General features: G+C 35.5%; 1 protein-coding gene across 5 annotated transcripts in view; it reads left to right on the forward strand.

Moving 5' to 3' along the window:
* The window catches only part of IPO8 (importin 8), a 70,778-nt gene that overhangs the window by 23,261 nt on the left and 24,526 nt on the right, over nucleotides 1-22,991 (forward strand). For all 5 annotated transcript variants that reach the window (XM_063593129.1, XM_063593130.1, XM_003828823.5 and 2 more), the window contains 11 exons: nucleotides 1,739-1,833; nucleotides 2,418-2,502; nucleotides 5,387-5,521; nucleotides 7,205-7,304; nucleotides 10,228-10,304; nucleotides 10,634-10,750; nucleotides 11,170-11,259; nucleotides 12,831-12,996; nucleotides 14,000-14,160; nucleotides 15,221-15,346; nucleotides 19,737-19,803. In XM_063593129.1, the coding sequence (XP_063449199.1) occupies nucleotides 1,739-1,833; nucleotides 2,418-2,502; nucleotides 5,387-5,521; nucleotides 7,205-7,304; nucleotides 10,228-10,304; nucleotides 10,634-10,750; nucleotides 11,170-11,259; nucleotides 12,831-12,996; nucleotides 14,000-14,160; nucleotides 15,221-15,346; nucleotides 19,737-19,803 (1,219 nt within the window). The remainder of the gene's footprint in view (nucleotides 1-1,738; nucleotides 1,834-2,417; nucleotides 2,503-5,386; nucleotides 5,522-7,204; nucleotides 7,305-10,227; nucleotides 10,305-10,633; nucleotides 10,751-11,169; nucleotides 11,260-12,830; nucleotides 12,997-13,999; nucleotides 14,161-15,220; nucleotides 15,347-19,736; nucleotides 19,804-22,991) is intronic.

Here is a 22,991-nt window from a genome sequence, read left to right on the forward strand (position 1 = left end):
TAAGAAAAAGCTTTTCCCAAGAAAAATAGGGGAAACGGGTTTGGAATGTTTGCGGTAGACTGATTCATTATCCCTGACTGCTCTTTGAAAAAATTTACTACTATAATAAAATAAATTAATAAAATAATTCATAATACCATTTTTAGAAAGCTTAGATAAGCAATTTAAATCCTACCAAAAATGAAAACTGTTTTTAAAACTTTATTTCTTTAGTCTTTTTTTCCTCTGCATCTATATACAACATATTTAATTTATAAAAGTAGTATACGTTGGCTGGGCATGGTGTCTCACACATGTAATCCTAGCACTTTGGGAGGCCAAGCTGGGAGGATCACTTGAGGCCAGGAGTTCAAGACCAATCTGTGCAACATAGTGGGACCTTGACTCTACAAAATGTAAAGAAAAAAGAAAAATAGCTAGATGTGGTAGCATGTGCCAGCTACTTGGGAAGCTGAGGTGGGGGGATCACTGGTAGTTTGAGGCTGCAGCAAACTATGCTTGGGGGACAGAGCAAGACCCTATCTCAAAAAAGGAAAAAAAAAAGTATTGATAATATTTTGAAATTCAGTTTTCACTTAAAACTTACAAATATTTTTATGATTATGAATGCTTTTATACTGTCTTTTTTTCTTTTCTTTTTTTTTTTTTTTGAGACAGAGTCTCCTTCTGTCATCCACGCTGGAGTGCAGTGGCATGATCTTGGCTCACTGCAAGCTCCGCCTCCCGGGTTCACACCATCCTCCTGCCTCAGCCTCCTGAGTAGCTGGGACTACAGGTGCTCGCCACCACGCCCGGCTAATTTTTTTTTTGTTTGTTTGTTTGTTTTTTAGTAGAGACAGGGTTTCACGGTGTTGGCCAGGATGGTCTCGATCTCCTGACCTTGTGATCCACCCATCTCGGCCTCCCAAAGTGCTGGGATTACAGGCGTGAGCCACCGTGCCTGGCCTATACTGTCATTTTTGTTGAATGTTTTACTTGCTGGATGTTTAGGCTTTAATTTTTTAGTGTTTTAACTCTTAAGAATGTACTTAAATTTTTGTGCACGTATATGATTATTTTCTTTGGATAAACTAGAAACATGGAAGGCTTTTCACTAATCTTGCAGAGTGCTCTTCAATAAAGTGTGCCCTCAGTTACACTTTAATAAGCAGTGACTGAGAATGCCTGTTATGGGTACACACTTAATTCTAAGTTTGTCCATTTGATAGGGAAAAGATGTGTTTCATTTTGATCTGCAATAATACTATCTTTAATTTATCACATTAGTTCTTGTATCTATTAAAATTTTAGTTTGTCTTAAAATGTGCAGTATTATTTCTCTTGTCCATATCGTGAGACAAAGTATTTTGACATTTAGCTTACATACATAAATGCACAGAACTTAATGACTAGTTCAGTGAATTTTGACATACACTTGTGTTATCACCCAGATAAAAATGTAGAACCCTTTCATCATCGCAGAGTGTCCTGAAGGAACCATGGTGTTTTGTATTTTGTCCTCTACTTATTTAGGCCTTTTGAAGATAGGAGGTAAATGTGAACAGCAGCATTGTTTAGTTGAAATTTACTTTGCTTATTTAATTCCTGCCTAGCAATCTATAAAGAATTTTCATTTGTATAGCAATCTAACTTCACATTTAATATGACTTAACCTATATCAAGATTTATCTTGCCTTTGTTATTCACATAAATCCTTTTATTATGCAGAACTTTAATCTGGGTAATTTTGTCCTGTTAGGAGACTCTGCACATTGATGAGGATGATAGACCAGAACTGGTATGGTGGAAGTGTAAGAAGTGGGCACTGCATATTGTAGCTCGGCTCTTTGAACGGTAATTATCTGTTTATTACATTGATGATCATACAGCCAGTATCTCAGTATCAGATATGATTATCTGTCTTTAGAGCCACCGAGAGCCAAGAGTCACTCTGTTTAAAGTAGCTTAATTTTAATCATTGGCTTTGAGATCATAAGGAAGTGGGTGGTCTTCTCTGGATCTTTTCTATTCTTCTGTGAAAAACTTGGAAAAATAACATTGTTCAGCCCATTGGTAATATCTAAGAATTATGCAAGAAGCTGCATGGTCACTCAACTCCGTAATAATGTCAAATTTAATTTTAAAAGCATTTATTGAAAAAAATCTATGTCAGTTGTAACATTTTAATTTCGAATATTCACCCTTTAGGAGCTCTTGGTTTAGCAAGTGAAAGCTTCTGTTTGAAACTTTACAGTATGGCCCATAGTCTAAGTACAGGTTATCTTGATTTCATTTTGTGGCTTGTGGGAAAAAAAGGCAGTGTTAGTTTTCTGTCCCAGTAGAATTCATCTTTGAATAAGGGACTATATTTAAATTATTAGCAAGCATGCTGTTTGTAAAATTCACGGTATTTGTACATTTTCTCTTTGTATTTTAAGATATGGAAGCCCAGGAAATGTCACAAAAGAATACTTTGAATTTTCTGAATTCTTTTTGAAAACCTATGCGGTGGGCATTCAGCAGGTAATAAACTTATGCTTTTAAAATAGAAGAATGGTTACTACTGAAAGTAAAGGCATTTCTGTCTACTGGAAGTAGGTTACAAACATACTAATTCATTACATATTTATAGAGGATGGAAGGACAGTTCTGGGAATGTATTACAGTGCAATTAGTTTTAAAACCAAGTTTCCAGTGCAATTAGTTTTAGAACCAAATGTCCCGAGACAGCCACCACCAGAACTGAATCCTAGACTCTGGACTCAAACCTTTTAAGTTGATAGTGGTGTAGCAGTCACCAGTATTAGATTGGGTTCTTCTATTAATTCTCTGACCTCTTATGAGTTTTTTGATCTTTATTTCTTCACCTCTTTGTTCTAAGTTTTTATTTTAGAAGACTTATATAATATGAATTGGTCTATATGAAGAGTAGTTGAGCTTACTAGACGTCAAGACTCTTAGCTGAGAACTTAAACATTTCTATGGAAGTTTGGGGACCATTCTATATAGTGAAAATTAGTTCCTGAAACAATCCAAGTTGATATAATGTTTAAAATTTTTAAAAGCTACAAAGGACAAGTGGTCCATGAAAATTGGTTGATCAGTGTTGCCATTTAAATCATATTTTTATGTTTCAATAAAATTTATTAATTATTGACCACTGGCTGTGTCAGGACCATATTGAGGAAGCAAAGACTAATTAGACATAGGGAAAAGCTTTACTGACATAGAAGGTGTTTCTAGATTTTTTTTTTGAGATGGAGTATCACTCTGTTGCCCAGGCTGGAGTGCAGTGGCACAATCTCGGCTCACTGCAACCTCTGCCTCCTGGGTTCAAGCAATTCTCCTGCCTCAGCCTCCCAAGTAGCTGAGATTAAAGGCACACATCACCACACCTGGCTAATTTTTTATATTTTGGGGTAGAGGTGGGGTTTCACCATGTTGGCCAGGCTGATCTGGAACTCGTGATCTCAAGTGATCCACCCAACTTGGATTCCCAAAGTGCTGGGATTACAGGTGTGAGTCACCGTGCCCAGCTCTAGATTTTTTTTTTTTTTAAGTAGCTCTTTATTATCAGCATTATAATGTTAAGTACTTAGAACCTGTTGTCTTGAGATGGAATACTTCCGTTTATGTGTTATCATTTTGCCTAGTAGAATGCTTTCTAAAAAGTACAATGCAACAGTTCAGGAAAGTTGTAGTTATATAGTTGAATTTCTCACAAGTTATTTTGTTGGCTGGTGAGATAATCTATAGGGAAAATTAGTGAATAAAACCAGGACAATCAGGAAGCTGGTCATCTGTCTTCTGCCCCTTCCAGTGCTGTCCACTAATGTTAAACTCCTTAAAGTATCTTAAAGTTAATTCCCACTTGAAGTGTGGTGAGTCGATTTTTTTTCAGTGTCATAAACATGTATGTGTGTGTATACATGTATACACATATAAAAATGCCATTATATCCGTGTTATAAACTCTTGGTACCATGGTTATTTAAGGATATATTCCTGATACTTAAAAATGGTTTTCTTATCAGGGACTTTTCTCTTCCCCACTGTTGTGTAGGGAGAGAATCTCCCATTTCCCATCTCCCATCACCCCTACTTTGTATGAGCCACATCTGTATTAGAAAGAATCATGTTCAGTATCATCCATTTCTAGCTTGCATCACAGAAGGGGTTTCTACATGATGACAGGACTTCCGACAAATTTGGTAAACCTGAGTTTTAGGAAACTTGAATAAAATCCATATTCTGAATTTATAATTTCTGTACCTATTTTGAAAGAATGCTTTTTATTTATTCAGCAACTCACTTATAAGCTTGATATGGTGAAGAGCTCTGGAGACCAGGAATTGGAAGGCAACTTGCTGTAGTGAAGAAAGTTGCCTAAAGGTCCTTGAGCCAGTCAGAGGTGCTTTGGCATGGCTTTTTCCTTATAAATAATTTTTTAAATCAGTTTTTAAAAAATCAGTTTTTAAAAAATAACTTCTCAGTTGTGTTGTGTTTACAAATACCTTCTTTTATAATCTGAGATTATAAAAGAAAATTCTCCCATGTTTTCTTTAAGGAATCCTGTGCTATCATTTTTCGTCAGTGTTAAAATAGTTCCCCATCTGAAGTTTATTTTGGTGTGAAGTTGAGGGAGTTAATTTAAATTTTTTCAGGGGGCTAATCAGTTGTGCCAATACTATTTTTTGAACAACTTTTCTCTTCTAATTTGAAGGAGTCTTTATGAAATAATGAAACATCTTTGTGCTGTCTCTTGTTGTATGGAAGTTTTTAATGTTTCTTTAGTCAGATCTGTTATTGTAATTTTTTTTTTTTTTTTTTGAGGCAGAGTCTCGCTCTATCACCCAGGGCTGGAGTGCAGTGGCGCGATCTCGGCTCACTGCAAGCTCCGCCTCCGGGGTTCATGCCATTCTCCTGCCTCAGCCTCCCCAGTAGCTGGGACTGCAGGCACCCGCCACCACGCCCAGCTAATTTTTTTGTGTTTTCAGTAGAGACGGGGTTTCACCGTGTTAGCCAGGATGCTCTCGTTCTCTTGACCTCGTGATCCGCCCGCCTCGGCCTCCCAAAGTGCTGGGATTACAGGCTTGAGCCACCATGCCCGGCTCCTGTTATTGTAATTTTTTAAACAGGAGTTTTAACTTACTTTGAAGAGCTAGCAGTGGAATAGAAATTTAGACTTTGCCTGGAAGTTACAATGAGACACCGTTTAGTTCAATATAACATGGACCTATCTAATAATTAAAGCTGTTTATCTGAGCTTTCTTACAAAACATTGATTTTTCTCCCAAATCTGTTTATTTTTCTATGGATTCTGAATTTTAGGTCATGCCAAAAATGGCACCTCCCCCTTTTAACCTTATAATTGTTTATGTTAGTCTGTATTTTCTGTTTTCTTATAGGTGCTACTAAAAATTTTAGATCAATATAGACAGAAAGAATATGTAGCTCCCCGTGTTCTCCAGCAAGCATTCAACTATCTCAACCAAGGGGTGGTTCATTCTATAACCTGGAAGCAGATGAAGCCACACATACAGGTTAGTGTCAGAGAGCAGCTCTCCAAAATTATTCTCTGGTTAAATTAGGTTTTCTAGACAAAGTTAGTATTACTAATCCTATATTTTACATTTTATATATATACATTTTACCATTAATAATTTCTAATGAGTGAAGTCCTATGTCAGATATAAAGGGCTTAGAAATTTAAGCATTTGAGAAAAGTGAAGCCTTCAAGTTTTATGAGTCGGGAGACCTGGATTCACTTGATCTTGCTTAATCTCATTAAGCCTCATTTTCTCCTCTATTAAGGCACATAGTGTTTTTCTATTCTTATCTAAAAGTTGCTAGGATTAAATGAGGTATTTTGTGAGAAAGTATTTTGAAAACTTACCAGGGCTCTACTAAGGTAGTGTTATTTTGCAGGAATTGAAGACTGATATGTGACCGTTTTATTTTGTAGGTATGAGCAAGGTTTTTATTTCTTTTCTTGGATTGTTAAGTTCAATAGCATCATTGTTTCTATATCGTTTGCCTAAAGGTAGAATTCAGCATTGTTATTTAGCTAAAGAACAAATGGGAATGGAAAATTATAGGCCACTAATAAATAAATACTTATTTGTATACAAATAATTGGATAATTTGACAGTCTTAGGAACTGAATACCTACTCTCTCCCAAACTGTGAATTCTTAAATTTTATAAATGATATCTGAAAAGAAAAATCTTTCACTTTGCTGTTTGCTGTCCAGGATAGAATTTTAGTGTTATTACCCGTCTTACCAACAGATATCTTTTCTTTGATTTATGTAGATATCTTAATAACTATTTGCCTAATCACTTTGATCAAATAGTGATAATTTCTTTGCAATTAATTAATAAAGATACTGATTTCATTTGCTGTGTTCCTGTAAAGTAAGGGTGAGTTGTGATAACATTTCTTCTCTACTTCATACCTTTGGCTTTATTTTTACATAGCTGTAAAGTAGGAATAAGAAAACGCTGATCCTTAGGCTGAATTTTTTCACTTAGAATTATTTAATTTGGAATTAAGTGGTAAGAGATGATCCTGTTTTTATATAAATTGTTGTTAGAGCCTAAAAGGGCTTAATAGAACATTAGTAGCAGTGCACAGAGAGGCTAGTAGATAGGACTTTTCTCTAACTGAAACTTACATTTGTGGAGTAGGAAATTAGTTTTTTTGGGAATAGAAGTAAAGAAAATTCCAATTTTTTTTTTTTTGGAGCTGGAGTCTCACTCTGTTGCACAGGCTGGACTGCAGTGGCATGATCATGGCTCACTGCAGCCCTGAGCTCCTAGGCTCAAGAGACCCTCCAAGATGGACGCCACCATGCTTGGCTACGTTTTTATGTATTTTTTTGGAGATAGGGTCTCGCTACAGTGCCCAGGCTGGTCTTGAACTCCTGTCCTCAAGCGATCCTTCTGCCCTTGGGCTTCCAAAGAGGTAGGATTACAGACATGAGTCACCATGCCTGGCCCTTTAATATTGTTAATACATGGACATTTAGGACTAAAATGGAAATGTTAAAAAAAATTTCAAAATAAGAACTATAATAGTAAATATAACCTCGACTTGACATTTTACACACACACAGAGTTTGGAAAACTAACATCATAAAGGCTGTCAACAAGTACATTATTAGTATTCCTCAAACTTGAATAGCCTATACCCATTTGTTACTTTTTTTTTTTTTCTCATTTTAGAATATCTCTGAAGATGTGATTTTTTCTGTGATGTGTTATAAAGATGAGGATGAAGAGCTGTGGCAAGAAGATCCATATGAGTATATAAGGATGAAATTTGGTAATTGAGATGGTTTTATTTCTCATCAGTTCCTGGATATGTAAAGTAATATAACTAAATTTATATGTATAAGCAAATGTTATTACTTTGTTAAATCTCCCAGGTTCTGTTTTGCATGACATAATCTGAAACTTTGAGAGTTTGATGTTATTTTGTTGAACTAGAGAACTTGAGATTGTCGGATGTGGGAGATGAAAAGCCACCTCATTCATCTCTCTTACGGGTGCTCAAGTTGAGCCATCTGTTACTTATGCTGTTGTGATGCTGATCTGCAGGGACCATCCGTTTTTGTGCCTTTTGGGAGACTCATTTATAGATTGGGTTGTTCTCATGTGGGAAATACTTTGGATTTCTGCATATTTTAGGGGTACCCCAATTTGGTTTGCTTGCTTGTCTGAGAGACTAAGTGTTCCACAAGGGAAATAAATTTCGTATGGGGGCCCTACTGTGTGTGGTCCAATTCTTTAGGTGTCCTTTTAACTTGGATCTTCCTGGAAACTATTGAATTGTGTAGGTGGCCTGATTTATTCCCTTTTATTCCCAGTTTGTATTAGTTGCTTCATGGAACACTCAAGCACTTAACATAGCAAAATATTAATTTGCATACCTATCTCCCACAACTTAGAAGCTTTCTGAGGACAGGAATTTTACCTTATTTGCTTAATTTTGCATTTTCTGTCTCTTCTACACCTCTGCATTCCTCCACTAGTGCTTGGCCTCCAGTATGCCTTCAATAAATGTTGAAAGAAATGATTGCTAAATCTAGCACTGCGTGCTGAAAGTGCTGTAATGAAGCAGTGCTTTCCCCTTAGTTCAGCCAGGTGTGTCTAGCTACGTAAGCTAAACCTACTGGTACAGATGCTAGTTTTTTGGGCTGTGTTTTTACAGAGCTTTGTGTTTATATTATTTGATTCAGTAAGTGAGGATCCCGTTTTCTCTTGGAGACAAATTATCAGAAAAGCAAATCATTGAGAAACATTTATCATCTGCTTGATTTGTTATTTTTCTTTTGAAAATCATTATTCATATGTGTAACTTATTATTTCCCCTTTCTTATGCCTTTGTTTTTCTAGTTTGCTTTGAGTGATTAGCCAACCATTTTTCTCTCTCTCTCTCTTTTTTCTTTGTTCCAGTGACTCTCCCACCTCAGCCTCCAAGTAGTTGGGGCCACAGGCATGTGCCACCACACCTGGCTAATTATTTTTTGCAGAGACAGGGTCTCCCTATATTTCCCAGGCTGGTTTCGAACTCCTGGCTTAAGTGATCCTCCTGCCTTGCAAGGCATTCTTTTAGTGTTTACTTCTTTCATAATACCTATGTGTTTTTGTGATGTACAGAGTATTTGTTTAGCTTTCAGAAAGTTACCATTATTTATATATTCTTCATATCTGATAAGATAGGTATAAATACCCCAGTTTTTAGAAAATAAGAACTCTGTGTCTGTTGATTAACAGTGGGAATTTACATTTTATTGTTTAAAAGCGGATATGGGTAACTCAAGACTGACTAGCTGAAGTGAGTTTTCTTTAATGGTTTCCTTCTGTAGACTGGAATGCAGTGGCTTTTATTTGATATGTGTATTTTACTTTTGGGTAACCATAGGGAAGAACAATTACTGCATTTTCTTTTTATATGTTTGGCACTTGCAATTATTTACGTGAAACAAAGCATTCCTATCTAAATGTATTGACTGATCAATAATAATGTTTTAGTTTATTCTTTTTATCTACTCTTTAACCAACATCTCCTCACTTCCCCCAATAATGTTTTTTGATTTGGTAAGAACAAGAGCTCAGGCTTTGATGTTAAGATAGCGTGGGTGTGAATGCTGGTTTGGTCACTTACCTGCTGTGTGACTGTGGACAGGTTACTTAACCTCTCTAAAATTCAGTGCTTTCAGCTGTCAAACGAGTGATGATAATAGTGCTGGGAGGATTAAATGGGATAATACACATGAACTAACTGCTTAGCATAGAATACAAGATGCTTCTAAAACTGTAGCATACTGCTTGGCACAGAGTAAGTACAGTACTCCAAAAATGTTCTTATTATGTTTGTATTTTATATTTTGAGGTAGACTTAGATTTGGTTTTATCTTTTGTATTTAAACAAGGACTTATCAGATACCTCTCAAGACTTCAGTTTCTTATGTAAAACTGCCTATTCTGAAACTTGTGAAAATGTTCATAGTATTAAGTGATATGTTAAGTTTTAGATAGGTATATATTCAACGAAACCTGCTGAACTTACGTATCGACAGAGCCAGGCATGGTCCTAGCAGTCCTTCAAGGCTTTTATACTTGCTGTTTCACCTGCTTGGAGTGCTTTATCCATGGATTGCTTTCTCCCTCATTTCATTCAATTTCTGCTTAAATGTTACCTTAACAGAGTTGGAGAGGCTTTCGCTAACACCTTATTTAAACTAGCACCCCATACTCTGTCACTCTGTCTCTTTACCCTATTTTACATTTGTTCTTAGCCTGACTTATTATGTGTGTATATATGTATAATCTGTTTCTTTGTTTCACGACATAAGCTCCGTGAGAACCTTTTTGTTTGATCTTTGTATCCCCAGGGTCTAGAATGGTACCTGGCACATAGTAAGAGCCGAGTGAATTTTTGTTGTTTTTTGATAGAAATAAAGCACTTTTTCTGTTCTCAGTGAAACAGATGTGTAAATGCATTGTTTTCTTCAATATAATAGTTTGAAAGGACAACCTGTAGAGTTTGAGGAACATTGTTTTGTACAGGAGACAGCAATGTTGTGGTGCCACTGTATATCCTTACCTTTTTAGTACTGTCAAGCAGTGTCATATGTGGATGGTTTTATTTTTTTGGTTTGGAATAGCAGTCAGTCAGGTTTAAAATCTAGAATAAGTAATTATATTTTCACTAACATGGTTTTAACCTTTTAAAATCTTAGATATTTTTGAAGATTATGCTTCTCCCACCACAGCAGCCCAGACTCTCTTATATACTGCTGCAAAGAAAAGAAAAGAGGTATTTCATTTTTCTTTTTAAATCCAAAACTGAAAGGTGGCCTGTGTTGAGTTGATACTCTAGTATATCCCTAGTATTTGAGAAATTATGTTGTTATTCGTTATAATTTGTCACCTTAAGGATTTTTTTTTCCCTCTCCTGGTGAGGGGAAAGGGGGTATCATGGTTATTTCGTTTTCTTAATAAATTGTACTTTTCTTATTGAGCTTATAGTTGCTTGATAAAACATAATAAAATGGCTTTATTTTTAAAAATTTGTGCATCATAGTTAATACTATAGTAAGACAATGAAAGTTCATGTAGACTAAATGGATTCTTCTGTTTCTTTAGGTGTTGCCAAAAATGATGGCATTCTGTTATCAAATCCTGACAGACCCGAACTTTGACCCTAGGAAGAAAGATGGAGCCCTGCATGTGATTGGTTCCCTAGCTGAGATTTTACTGAAGGTTAAGATAATCAAAATTTAATTTACTTAATAACATTGTAAAGCATAGGCAAATGAGAGAATATGAAAGTTATGGCTAATTTAAAGCTGGTGACTACCTCTGGATAATTGAGTTCACAACTATCCTCCTTTCTGTCATCTATTTCTTTAATTAAAAAGAAAATTTGACTGTTTAAAGTTTTCAGTATGAAACTATTGCTATGTGAAAGGGATACAAAGTATCTTATGTCTACAAAATCAATCAATATCAAACTGATCTAAGGTAATATTTGTCTTGTTTTAAAACGTGCAATATATAGGTCAAATAATTATACAAAATTAGAAGTATATTAAATGCAAGTCATAGTAAACACACTTGATTAGGAAGTGATTCTTACGTATGAAAAAGAAATTGATAAGTTGAAATTTGTTTCCTAATAGAAGAGTTTATTCAAGGACCAAATGGAGCTGTTTCTACAAAATCATGTATTTCCATTATTATTGTCTAACCTGGGATATCTTCGAGCTAGAGTAAGTTTTTCATATTTCTGTTATGTATCTTAAATCTTCATAAGATAATTATTCAAATAAATGTTTTTTGGATAAATTGACCTTTTGCCACATATTGAGATGAAATAGAGTCAATTAGAATGTCTGCCTATGGTCACATCAGCTGAATAAAGGACAGACTATTAAAGAAAAAGATTTATAGGCTGGGCGCAGTGGCTCATGCCTGTAATCCCAGCACTTTGGGAGGCTGAGGTGGGCGGATCACTTGAGATCGGGAGTTTGAGACCAGCCTGGCCAACATGGTGAAACCCTGTCTCTACAAAAATACAAAAAATTAGCTGGGCTTCATGGCAGGCGCCTGTTATCCCAGCTACTAGGGAGGCTGAGCCAGGAGAATTGCTTGAACCCGGGAGGCGGAGGTTGCGGTGAGCTGAGATCGTGCCACTGCACTCCAGCCTGGACAACAGTGAGACCCTGTCTCAAAAAAAAAAAAAAGGAAAATATTTATGGATTTTATTTCCTGCTGGTTTTATTTCATTTGTCACCCTAGCTGCACTTGCTGCATATGTAAAACATGAAATGAGAAAGGTGATTTTATAGCAGTGATACAATTTAAATTCACAAATGGATTTATTTTGTGTATAAAATGACATGAAATTCCAGATTGGCTAAGAACTTGAATCTGATTTTCAGTATATTAGGTAGATTTGCCTTAGTAAAGTGGAGAGATTAATAATCCATGTGAAATTGTGCTCTATGTGTATATTCTTTTAGAATCAATATATTTTATGGAGAAATAGAAACAGGACTTTTATTCAAGAGCCTAGTATTTCTCTTTATAAATATATCAACACAAAAAATGTCTTGCTAAAAACAACATATATTAACAATGCCTTGTACACTAGAAAGCATTTTATAAAATAATAGTTACTAGCGCAATATCTGGACCAATGTGGACTAGGGACGCTGAGGGCACATGAGCATTTTTACAGTGGGGCTCCTACCTTTGAGAAGTTATATGAATTGTGATTCTCTTGCTAAAAGTCTTTAGTAACTAGAATTAATTTCTGTTGATTGTGTTTGATGCACACAGAGAGTAAAATATAATAATGATTCTGTGGTCTAATAGTTAAAATGTGATCATCTATACCAGGTTTAAAATTTTTGGTACCTATGTGAGTGAAAAAAAGGAAGCTTACTAAACCAGTTAGTGTAAGGGAAAATAATGTTTTACCTAAGCGTGACAAATGAATTTCAGATACTGGTTTGGAGTTGCTTTTACATATAACAAATTAATTATGAGTTATAATATTTATTAAAAGCATAAATAGATTTTTGTCAAAGACATATTTGGCTTCTTTTTCTCTTTCCTATGAAAAATGTTATTGCATATGGGTAATTTAGAAGTAATGAAAATGCCTTACTTGTAAAAAGGGGGATGTAGAAGTTAGAAACTAAGGCTACTGTGTTACCCCAAAAGCAAACATTTCTTCATAGAATTGATATTTTACTAAGAAGTTCTTATATCTGTGATATTATTACAGAATGCTATAATCCTAATAGCTCCCTACTTACCTTTTTTAATAATACAGTCTTGCTGGGTACTTCATGCATTTAGTTCTTTGAAGTTCCATAATGAGCTCAATCTAAGAAATGCCGTTGAATTAGCGAAGAAGAGCCTGATTGAAGATAAAGAGATGCCTGTCAAAGTTGAAGCTGCCCTTGCTCTTCAGTCTTTAATTTCTAACCAGATACAAGGTAAAGCCAAAATACCTTTTAGACATTTTCTCAAATAATTTCATTTACTTTCTTCCCTAATGAAGATGCATCTCCATGTCTGAGGGTTCAGGGTTTGGAATTCTGAGGTTTTGCCCTCTCAGAATTTTGTAGGAATTTATTCTTGTCCTTTTTAGGTGTTCCTATTGACTGTAGTTTTCAGAATTTTAGGTTAGGAAACATGTTAATCATTGTTGGGCCCTAGGATAGGCTGGGCATAAAGAGACCTGGGCCCAGTTTTGATTTTGCTCCTAACTTGCCATGGAAACCTGGGCAAGGTATGTGATCTGTCAAGGCTCAGGTTTCCACATATTTAAGTTTAGGGGAGTTGGACTGAATGACTTCATGATTCCTTTCACCTCTGGGATTCTGATTCCCCTAGTTTTGAAAGTAGCAAGTAGTATTTCTAGTGAGTGATAACAGACGTCTCATTTGTTCAGAGTGTTCTGATCAAAGTTCAAATAAACCTTTGAAAGTAAGTTCAGCTTTATGAAGAACATGAACGTAGTTTGCCTCTATTCAACAATGTTTCAGTGGGAGGATTGGATATTGTACACATGGCAAGGGAGGGTGGTAGAAATGGCCTGGGGCAGGGAAGGGGCCCCATCAGTATTCGGGATAGTCTTCACATACATGATTTTTTATAACTTGTCATGAGAACTGATTCATGTTTTCCAAGTCATTCTGATGACCAAGTGTATGTATAATTAGAATTTCTCAGTGGGGGCTATTAGTATTTTGGGATAGTTTCTGCACAGGACAGTTCTCTCCTGTGCAGGACTTCTTATCCTTATATTACTCTTGGGAAATTGATATATTGGTGAACATTATTTAGGTACAGCTTTGTAACTTACCACAGAGCAAGTGTGTATCTAGAACCTGATTTAGGTATTACCCTGGGTCACTTGACCTTGTGACCAAGTTAATTCCTTTTATCATCTGGGCATGGTAATTTTTATTACTTTTGTTTGTTTTATTGAATTAGCTAAGGAATATATGAAGCCACATGTGAGGCCTATTATGCAGGAACTGTTGCACATTGTTAGAGAGACAGAAAATGATGATGTTACTAATGTCATCCAGAAGATGATATGTGAATACAGTCAAGAGGTAGCCTCAATTGCTGTTGATATGACCCAACACTTGGTAAGACCGGGCAGTTTTATGTTAATTTGGTTTAGAAACCTTGAGTAATCTAAATAAACTCCAAAATATGGAGTTCAGTTTTATTTGTACAGTCATGTGCTGCATAACAACATTTCAGTCAATGACGGATTGCATATACGATGGTGCACTCCTAAGATTATAATACCATATTTTTACTGTACCTTTTGTATGTTTAGATACAAATAATTCCATTGTGTCATGATTGCCTAAGTATTCACTACATTAGCAAACTGTATAGGTTTGTGGCCTTGGAGCAATAGGCTATGCCATCTAGATTTGCCTAAGTACATTCAATGATGTTCAAGCAAGGATGAAATTGCCTAACAACACATTTCTCAAAATATATCCATGTTAAGCGATGCATGACTGTAACTGAAATATTGATAAAAAAATTATTCTGATATTACTATAGTTCATTAGACTTTAATCACATTTAGGATAATTTCTTTCATCTAGAATATTCTGAAATTTTATAATATGTGCTTTCTAAAGTTTTAATTTCTGGGCTTTGAATCAGGAAGCTCATTTCCTTCAGTTTGGGGCAATTTATTGTTTTACTTTTTTGATAAATTTGTCCTTACTATTTTTTTTTCTGTTTGTATTTCCTGATATGGAGAATCACATCTGGACTGTGTCTCTTAATTTTTTTAAAAACTTTTCCTCCTGTTTTCCATGTCTGTTTTTTTTTTGTTGTTGTTTCATTTTCTAAGTGATTCCTTGACTTCTCAATCTTCTATTGCATTTTTCTTTTTACTATTACTTGATTTCACTTGTCCTAGATTGTGATTTTACTTGCTTAGTGACAACCAGAAGTTAAATATTAGCTCTCTGGATATAATAGTTAATGTAAATAGCTATATTTAAAACATGACAAGTTCTGTTATTTTAAGAAGAGAGTTGATTCAGTCAGCAAAGTGCAGACTTCAAAGTTTGAGCAATGCAGACTTCAGATGTGTGACACTGCCATTTTGCTAACTTTTATAAAGCGGGGACGTAACAGTACTACTAATTGCGGAATACTTTAATGTTATTTTCATAGGCTGAGATATTTGGCAAAGTTCTTCAAAGTGATGAATATGAAGAAGTTGAAGACAAAACAGTAATGGCTATGGGAATTTTACATACCATTGATACTATCTTAACAGTTGTAGAAGATCATAAAGAGGTGAGATTTCTTTGTGGTTTATGATATAATAGTAGCATTTAACTGAAATTTATGTGATCAGTGGCCATGAATTTTGAAGTCTCCACTTTTAAATTGCTACTTAGTTATGTTGCTAGGCTTTAAAAATTGCCCTCACATTTTATGGAAACATATTAAAATGACTGAGTAACATTATAATATTACATCATAATATTTGTAATATTATAATGTAAATATTATAAAGTATATAGTATATCCCTTTATATTAACTTGAGTTCAGTTAATCATATCTGCTATGTGCCAGGCTAGGTTCTTGGGGAATACCAAATTGAATAAGAAATGAGCCCAGCTTTCTGGGAACCAACGATCTAGAATTCTTGGTAGAGAGTGACAGACAGCAGTTCAATCACAGTGGCAAGTGTTAGGTAATGGAACAGAATTCTGATATAACAAGTACTGTAAAAATGGAAAGGAATAAATGAAAGAGCTGAAAAGCATTTACTCAACTGAATTCCAGAGTGTTATTGGGATAAGACTTTATACAGCTGTTTATCTAGTGCTTTCACATCCATCAGCTGATATGGTCTTACTGGTGCCACCATGACATAGCTAGCACAGGTAATGGTAGTCTGTTTTGCAGAAGCAGAAAACAAAGTTCAGGTGGATTTAAGAAAGTTGCTCATGGTCCCAGAGCTAGTAAGTTGTACATTTGGGTTTGTAGTCAGATCATTTTGATAATGTATCAGTTTATCCCCATTTAAAACCTACAGCTGCTTCCCAAGTATCCCATGGCCTCTCCTTAACTCAAATTAGATTTTTGTTCATTGCTTCTGTGAGTGCAAGTTGACTTGTTTGGCACTGATGGCAATTATTGTTTTACAAGGTGAGCACTTAGGAAGCAGGTGCTAGTACTACTTTTATTTGTTTATTTAATTTTTTGAGACAGTCTCACTCTGTCACCCAGGCTGGCGTGCAGTGGCATGATCTTGGTTCACTGCAACCTCCACCTTCCGGGTTCAAGCAATTCTCCTGCCTCAGCCTCCCGAGGAGCTGGGACTATAGGTGTGTACCATCACACTCAGCTAATTTTTATATTTTCAGTAGAGATGGGGTTTCACCATGTTGGCCAGGCTGGTCTTGAACTCCTGACCTCAGGTGATCCACCCGCTTCAGCCTCCCAAAGTGCTGGGATTACAGGCGTGAGCCGCCATGCCTGGCTGCTACTACTACTTTAAATAGCATTGTTAAACCATGTAGCTGTTGGTTTTTTTTGTTTGTTTTTGTGGGTTTTTTTTTTTTTTTTTGAGACAGAATCTCGCTCAGTCACCCAGGCTGGAGTGCAGTGGCTCAGTTTCCGCTCACTGCAAGCTCCGTCTCCTGGATTCACGCCATTCTCCTGCCTCAGCCTCCCGAGTAGCTGGAACTACAGGTGCCCGCCACCACGCCCAGCTAATTTTTTTGAATTTTTTTATTAGAGACGGGGTTTCACCTTGTTAGCCAGGATTGTCTTGATCTCCTGACCTCGTGATCCACCCGCCTCGGCCTCCCAAAGTGCTGGGATTACAGGTGTGAGCCACCGTGCCCAGCCGTAGCTGTTGGTTTATCCTGTGTTTATGACGTGCCAATGGAAGATGACTTGTTTTTTTTTTTTTTTGTTTATTTGTTTGAGACCAGTCTTGCTCAGAGACAAGTCTTGCTCTGTTGCCCAGGCTGGAGTGCAGTGACACAATCTCAGCTCACTTCAACCTCGGCCTCCCTGTTCAAGTGATTGTCCTGCCTCAGCCTCCCGAGTAGCTGCCTGCCACCACGCCAGGCTAATTTTTGTATTATTAGCAGAGAAGGGGTTTCACCATGTTGGCCTGGCAGTCCTGGAACTGCTGACCTGAAGTGATATGCCCGCCTTGGCTTCTGAAAGTGCTGGGATTATAGGCATGAGCCACTATGCCCGGCTGACTTGGTTCTTAAAAATGGCATGATAAGGCCCGGCGCGGTGGCTCACGCCTGTAATCCCAGCACTTTGGGAGGCTGAGGCGGGTGGATCACGAGGTCAGGAGATCGAGACCATCCTGGCTAACACAGTGAAACCCCATCTCTACTAAAAATACAAAAAATTAGCCTGGCGTAGTGGCGGGTGCCTGTAGTCCCAGCTACTTGGGAGGCTGAGGCAGGAGAATGGCATGAACCCGGGAGGCGGAGCTCGCAACGAGCCGAGATCATGCCATTGCACTCCAGCCTGGGGGACAGAGCGAGACTCTGTCTCCAAAAAAAAAAAAAAAAAAAAGGCTTGATACTCTTCTGGACTAGTCTTCATTTGCCTAAAGGGCTTAATTTTTATTTTCATTTTCATTATTTTATTTTTGTGTCCTTCTGTATTGAAACTATATGGTCCTCTTGGTAACAGTGAGATGTTCCAAATTAAATTACAAGTAAATTTAAGGGATAGTTCTTTTGTCTTATACTTAGGACTTGTATTTTAAATTTGAAGAGACCTTAGAAATCACCTCGTCCAGTTTTCACAAGTGTGTGTGGGGCATAGTAGAATGAGCTGCAGGGATAGTTTAAAAACAAAACAGCATCTTTTCTGTTTTTATTTTTTCTCTTGATATTAAATTTATTTTGAATTCCAAATAATGTTAAAGGGACAGGTGAACTTATTGTGATTATCAAGAGAGGCATGGGTGAAAATTGAGACACACTAATATATAGCATCCTTACCTAAAGACAAAAAAAACCTAAAGCCTTCAGCTAAATGGCTTTACCAAGGCCATGAATAATTACAGGCAAAACCAACTGGCATCTTCGTCTCCTGACCAAGATTTTGAGCTTTAACTTATTAAAAGCAAACTTTGAAAACAATATTTCCCTTAAAAGGAAAAACCACATTTATGAAACACTGACAAATAGTGTATGAAACACAAAATTGTGACTCTAAAGTAGGTGCTTAAGCATATGCATTTTTGTTTAATGGTTTTAAGCATATTGACAGTTTCTTAAAGTGGGAAATTTTGGATCATTTGAACCTTAAGACAGTAGTTTAAGTTGAATATTAGAATATACTTGACAGTTGAAATAGGACATTTACACGAAAAATGTAACCCATCATAGATTTTAACTTATTTTAAAATATTTGATACCAACATATGTTGAAAAATTCAAAAGATGTGAAAAGAAAATTCAGTGAAATTTTACCTTCTCACTCAACTCCCCAGCTATCTAATTCTCCTCTCTGGAAGCAGCTATTTTTTTCCTTTTTTTTAAACCAGGTTTTTGGGTCCTTCTAGAGATTTTTCTATTAACATATAAGCAAAAAGTGAATGTGTATATTTTTCTTTTACGAAAATGATAGCATGCTATACACAGTTTTTATTTGCCATTTTTAACTTAATATATCTTGATGATCCTTCCATGTCAATCAATAAAGTTATATATTTTTAATGGTTGCTTAATATTCCCTTGTATGATGTGTCAAATTTATTTCACCAGTCCCGGTTTAGTGGATACAATTTAACTGTCTCTTGTTTAAATGGGCATTTGATTGCTAGTAATCACAAACATTGCTGAAATGAATGAATGGCCTTTTATGTGTCATTTTGCACACATAATATGTGTGAAGGGTAAATCCCTTGAAGTGGAATTGCTGGTTTGCATCGTGATTTGTATGGGTAAGTTTGAAGGATGTTGCCAACTTGTCCTTCATTGTGTATACCATTTACACTCCAGAAATCAATATACAACAGGGTCTTTCTTCCCAGCCCCATAATTGTGATCATTTCCAGTCTTAATAGGTGAAAATTGTTAATGTTGCACTTGGAATTTGTACTCTTACCATGTATTATAACGAACATCTTTTTATAAACACAGGCAAAGATTATAAAAAAAGAAACACATTTGTTTTCTATTGTATTTCAATTTTTAAAAATTCACTAATTTTATGTAAGGGGAATTTGATCTTTGTGATACCATTTGAAAATATTTCACTCATTTTTTTTTTACTTCCCCATGCCCCATGCAAAATTCTTTAATTTTTTAGTCAGATGATTTCATTCTTTTCATTTCTTATTTCTGGGCTTTGAGTCACTTTCCCTTTTCAGGATTATACAATAATTCTTTTTATTCTATTTTTTTATGGTTTATTTCTTCACACTGAAATCTTTTATCTATTAGGAATTTATTTTGGTATAAAATATATGGTAAGGAACTAATATAAACTGTTATGGATTTTACCCCCATTTCTGTCAGTCTATTTTTCAAAATTTTCTGATTATTCTTGCATGTTTAGTTTTTCACATGAAGTTTAGAATTGTCAAGTTACCACCTCAAAAATGTCCTCTTGATATTTTTATTGGCACAATATTAAATTTATATATTAATTATGATAATTTTAAGCTTAATATTTAACATTTATCTTTAGATTACCCAGCAGTTAGAGAATATCTGCCTACGGATCATTGATCTTGTTCTGCAGAAACATGTAATTGGTAAGTTCAAAGGTTAAATAAAAAGATAAATTGAAAAAATTTTAAAAATTTGAACTCAAAGTATAATTTTAGCCCTTCAGATTTAACAAGATGGACAATTTTGAGAAAGAGAAGCATAATCACTTTAATTTTTGGATGTCCTTTCTAGTGTTAAATATCTGTATTTTCATTCAGAGATAAAAAATTATACATCCAACGAAGAATTTTTGATTTTAGAATTTTAAAGGACAGTAATTTTAAATTGTACATTGCTAGAAATGAACTGGGATGAGGTTTAGGTGAGGTTACCTTAATCTGGGATTGAAAAATGTTTAATAGGCATTTTTTAAAATCAGAAATGTGAAACGGCTGGGCACCGTGGCTCACACCTGTAATCTCAGTAGTTTGGGAGGCTGAGGTGGGTGAATTGCTTGAGTCCAGAAGTTCAAGACCAGCCAGTGCAACATGGTGAAACACTGTCTCTACAAAAAATTAAAAAAATTAGCTGAGTGTGGTGGCATGTGTCTGTGGTGCCAGCCAGCTACTCTGTAGGCTGAGGTGGGAGGATCACATGAGCCTGGCAGGTAGAGGCTGCCATGAATTGTGATTGTGCCACTGCACTCCCCCTGGGCAACAGAGTGAGATCCTGTCTCAAAGTATGAATTAATTGTCCTGTTATCTATTATGGTACCTGACTTCTGAGTAGAATCAGTAACTAATGCTAGATGTTACAAGCTGATGGGAATTTTGTAGAGGAGGTGAGTCTTCCGTTGTATTCAAGCATTTTGAAGATGCTAGCCCCACATCATGTGGGTGTGACACAGATGCAAGCTGTGTAGTACTCAGATAGAAGGATGCAGGAAAAGCCTGTCTCTGATTAAGAGCAGTTGTCTCCAGGCTTTTTATTGTTCACTCTGTTAGTAAAAAGTTGAGCATGCACTGCTAATATATGTGAATAATATTTGAAGAGTACTTGAATATAACATGGTAGATATAAACAGTGGGATACTATTCAGCCTTGAAAAGGAAATCCTGTCATTTGTGACAACATGGGTGAACCTGGAGTACATTATGCTAAGTGAAATAAGCCAGGCACAGAAAGACAGATACCACAAGATCTCAAACTCATAGAAAGAACAGAATTTAGTTAGCAGGAAGTGGAGGGAGGGGAGATGTTGGTCAAAATGGTGACCATAGTTAATAACCATGTATTATATACTTGAAAATTGCTAAGAGTAGATTTTAAGTGGTGTCACCACAAAAAGGTATGTGAAGTAATGGATGCCAGATTTAGTCATTCCACAAAATACACGTATTTCAAAACGGTGTATAAATCATAGATACAATTTTTATTTGTCAATTAAAAAATAAATATTTTTAAAAAGTACATCTTTCAGTAAAAAGACCAGTAGTTGCCAGGGCTTGGGGATGGGAGAGAGGGAAGGATGAATAGGTAGAGCATAGAAGTTTTATGCAGTGAAACTACTCTGTATGATACAATAATGATGAATACGTCACTATACATTTGTCAAAACCCTTAGAATGAACAATGCAGAGTGAACCTTAATGTAAACTATGGCCTTTAATTAATAATAAAAGAATTTCTGAAAGTTCTGTTTTGGCTTATTTCACTTAACATAGTGTGTCCATCTCTGTTGTTGCAAATAATAGGATTTTCTTTTTTTTTTTAAGGTGGACTAGTACTCCATCATGTATATATACCACATTTTCTTTATCTGTTCATCTGTCAGTGGACACTTAGGTATTTTCATATCTTGGTTATTGTGAAACATGCTTCAGTGAACATAGGAGGGCACATTATCTCTTCAAGATCCTGATTTTAATTCCTTTGGATATATACCCAGCACTAGGATGACTTGATCATATGATAGTTCTATTTTTAATTTTTTGAGGAACCTTCATACTGCTTTCCACAGTGGCTGTTTTTACTCTCTCACCAAGAGTATACAACAGTTTCCTTTTTCTCTACATCCCCTCCAGCATTTAACTTTCGTCTTTTTGATAATAGACATCCTCGTAGATATGATGTGGTTTTGATTTGCATTTCCCTGATGATTAGTGATTTAAAATATTTTTTTGTATACTTGTTGGCCATTTTTATATAATCTTTTGAGAAATATCCATTCAGTTCCTTTGCCCATTTTTAAGTTGGGTTATTTTCTTTCTACTGAATGGTTTGAGTTCCTTATATATTTTGGATATTAAATCTTCATTTGATATAGATTATAAATATTTTCTCTCATTTTGGAGGTTGTCTGTTCTGTGAATTGTTTTCTTTGCTATGCAAAAGCCTTTTAGTTTGATGTAATCCTATTTTGTCTGTTTTTGCTTTTGTTGTGTGTGCTTTGGGGTCATATCCTCATATCAAAAAAAAAAAAAAAAAAAAATCATTCCCTGGACCAGTGTTCCAAGTTTCCATGAAGCTTTTCCCCTGTGTTTTTTTCTAGTAGTTTTATCATGTCAGATCTTAGAGCTTAAGTATTTAATTAATTTCAAGTAGATTTTTGTATGTGGTGTAAGATGAGGGTCTAATTTGATTTTCTGCAAATGGATATTTAGTTTTCCCAGTGCCATTTATTGAAGAGACTGTCCTTTCTCCATTGTGTGTTTTTAGCATCTTTGTTGAAAATTAATTGACCCTAAATGGGTAGATTTACTTTTGGACTTTGTAATCGGTTCCATTGGTCTGTGTGTCTGTTTTTATCCCAGTGCCATGCTAGAACTTTTAGAAATTCCATATTTAGATAATTTATTTTTCAAATTATTTTCTTACATAAATTATTTATCAATATTTGTAATTTCCATTTTATTTTGCTAGCTTTTGAATATATTAAGTTTTAAGTAATGTTAGAGAAACTTTAATCAAGTTTCTAGGGTGACCACTAGTTTTTATAAGAGGAAAAACCTTTCAAGTTAGACTTCTTTGCTCAGTGGTATGGCAGGAACTATTTGAAATTTTTGTTGAGATTTGTGTTTCCTGGCTGTACGTGTAGATATAATTTACTTTTGACTGAGGATAATGATATTTGTGAGTATAAGAACATTTCCTTTGAACTCTTCTACTTTATAGTGGGTCTTATTGTCTTGATTAACTTGAAGAATACTGTACGTTTTACAAGTTTTGTAAATTGACAAAATACTGCCCGGTATATAGTTGTTAGTAAAACTATAAATTTGAGATAGGTAGA

The sequence above is a fragment of the Pan paniscus genome, chromosome 10, assembly GCF_029289425.2.
Source record: "Pan paniscus chromosome 10, NHGRI_mPanPan1-v2.0_pri, whole genome shotgun sequence".
Lineage (NCBI taxonomy): Eukaryota > Metazoa > Chordata > Mammalia > Primates > Hominidae > Pan > Pan paniscus.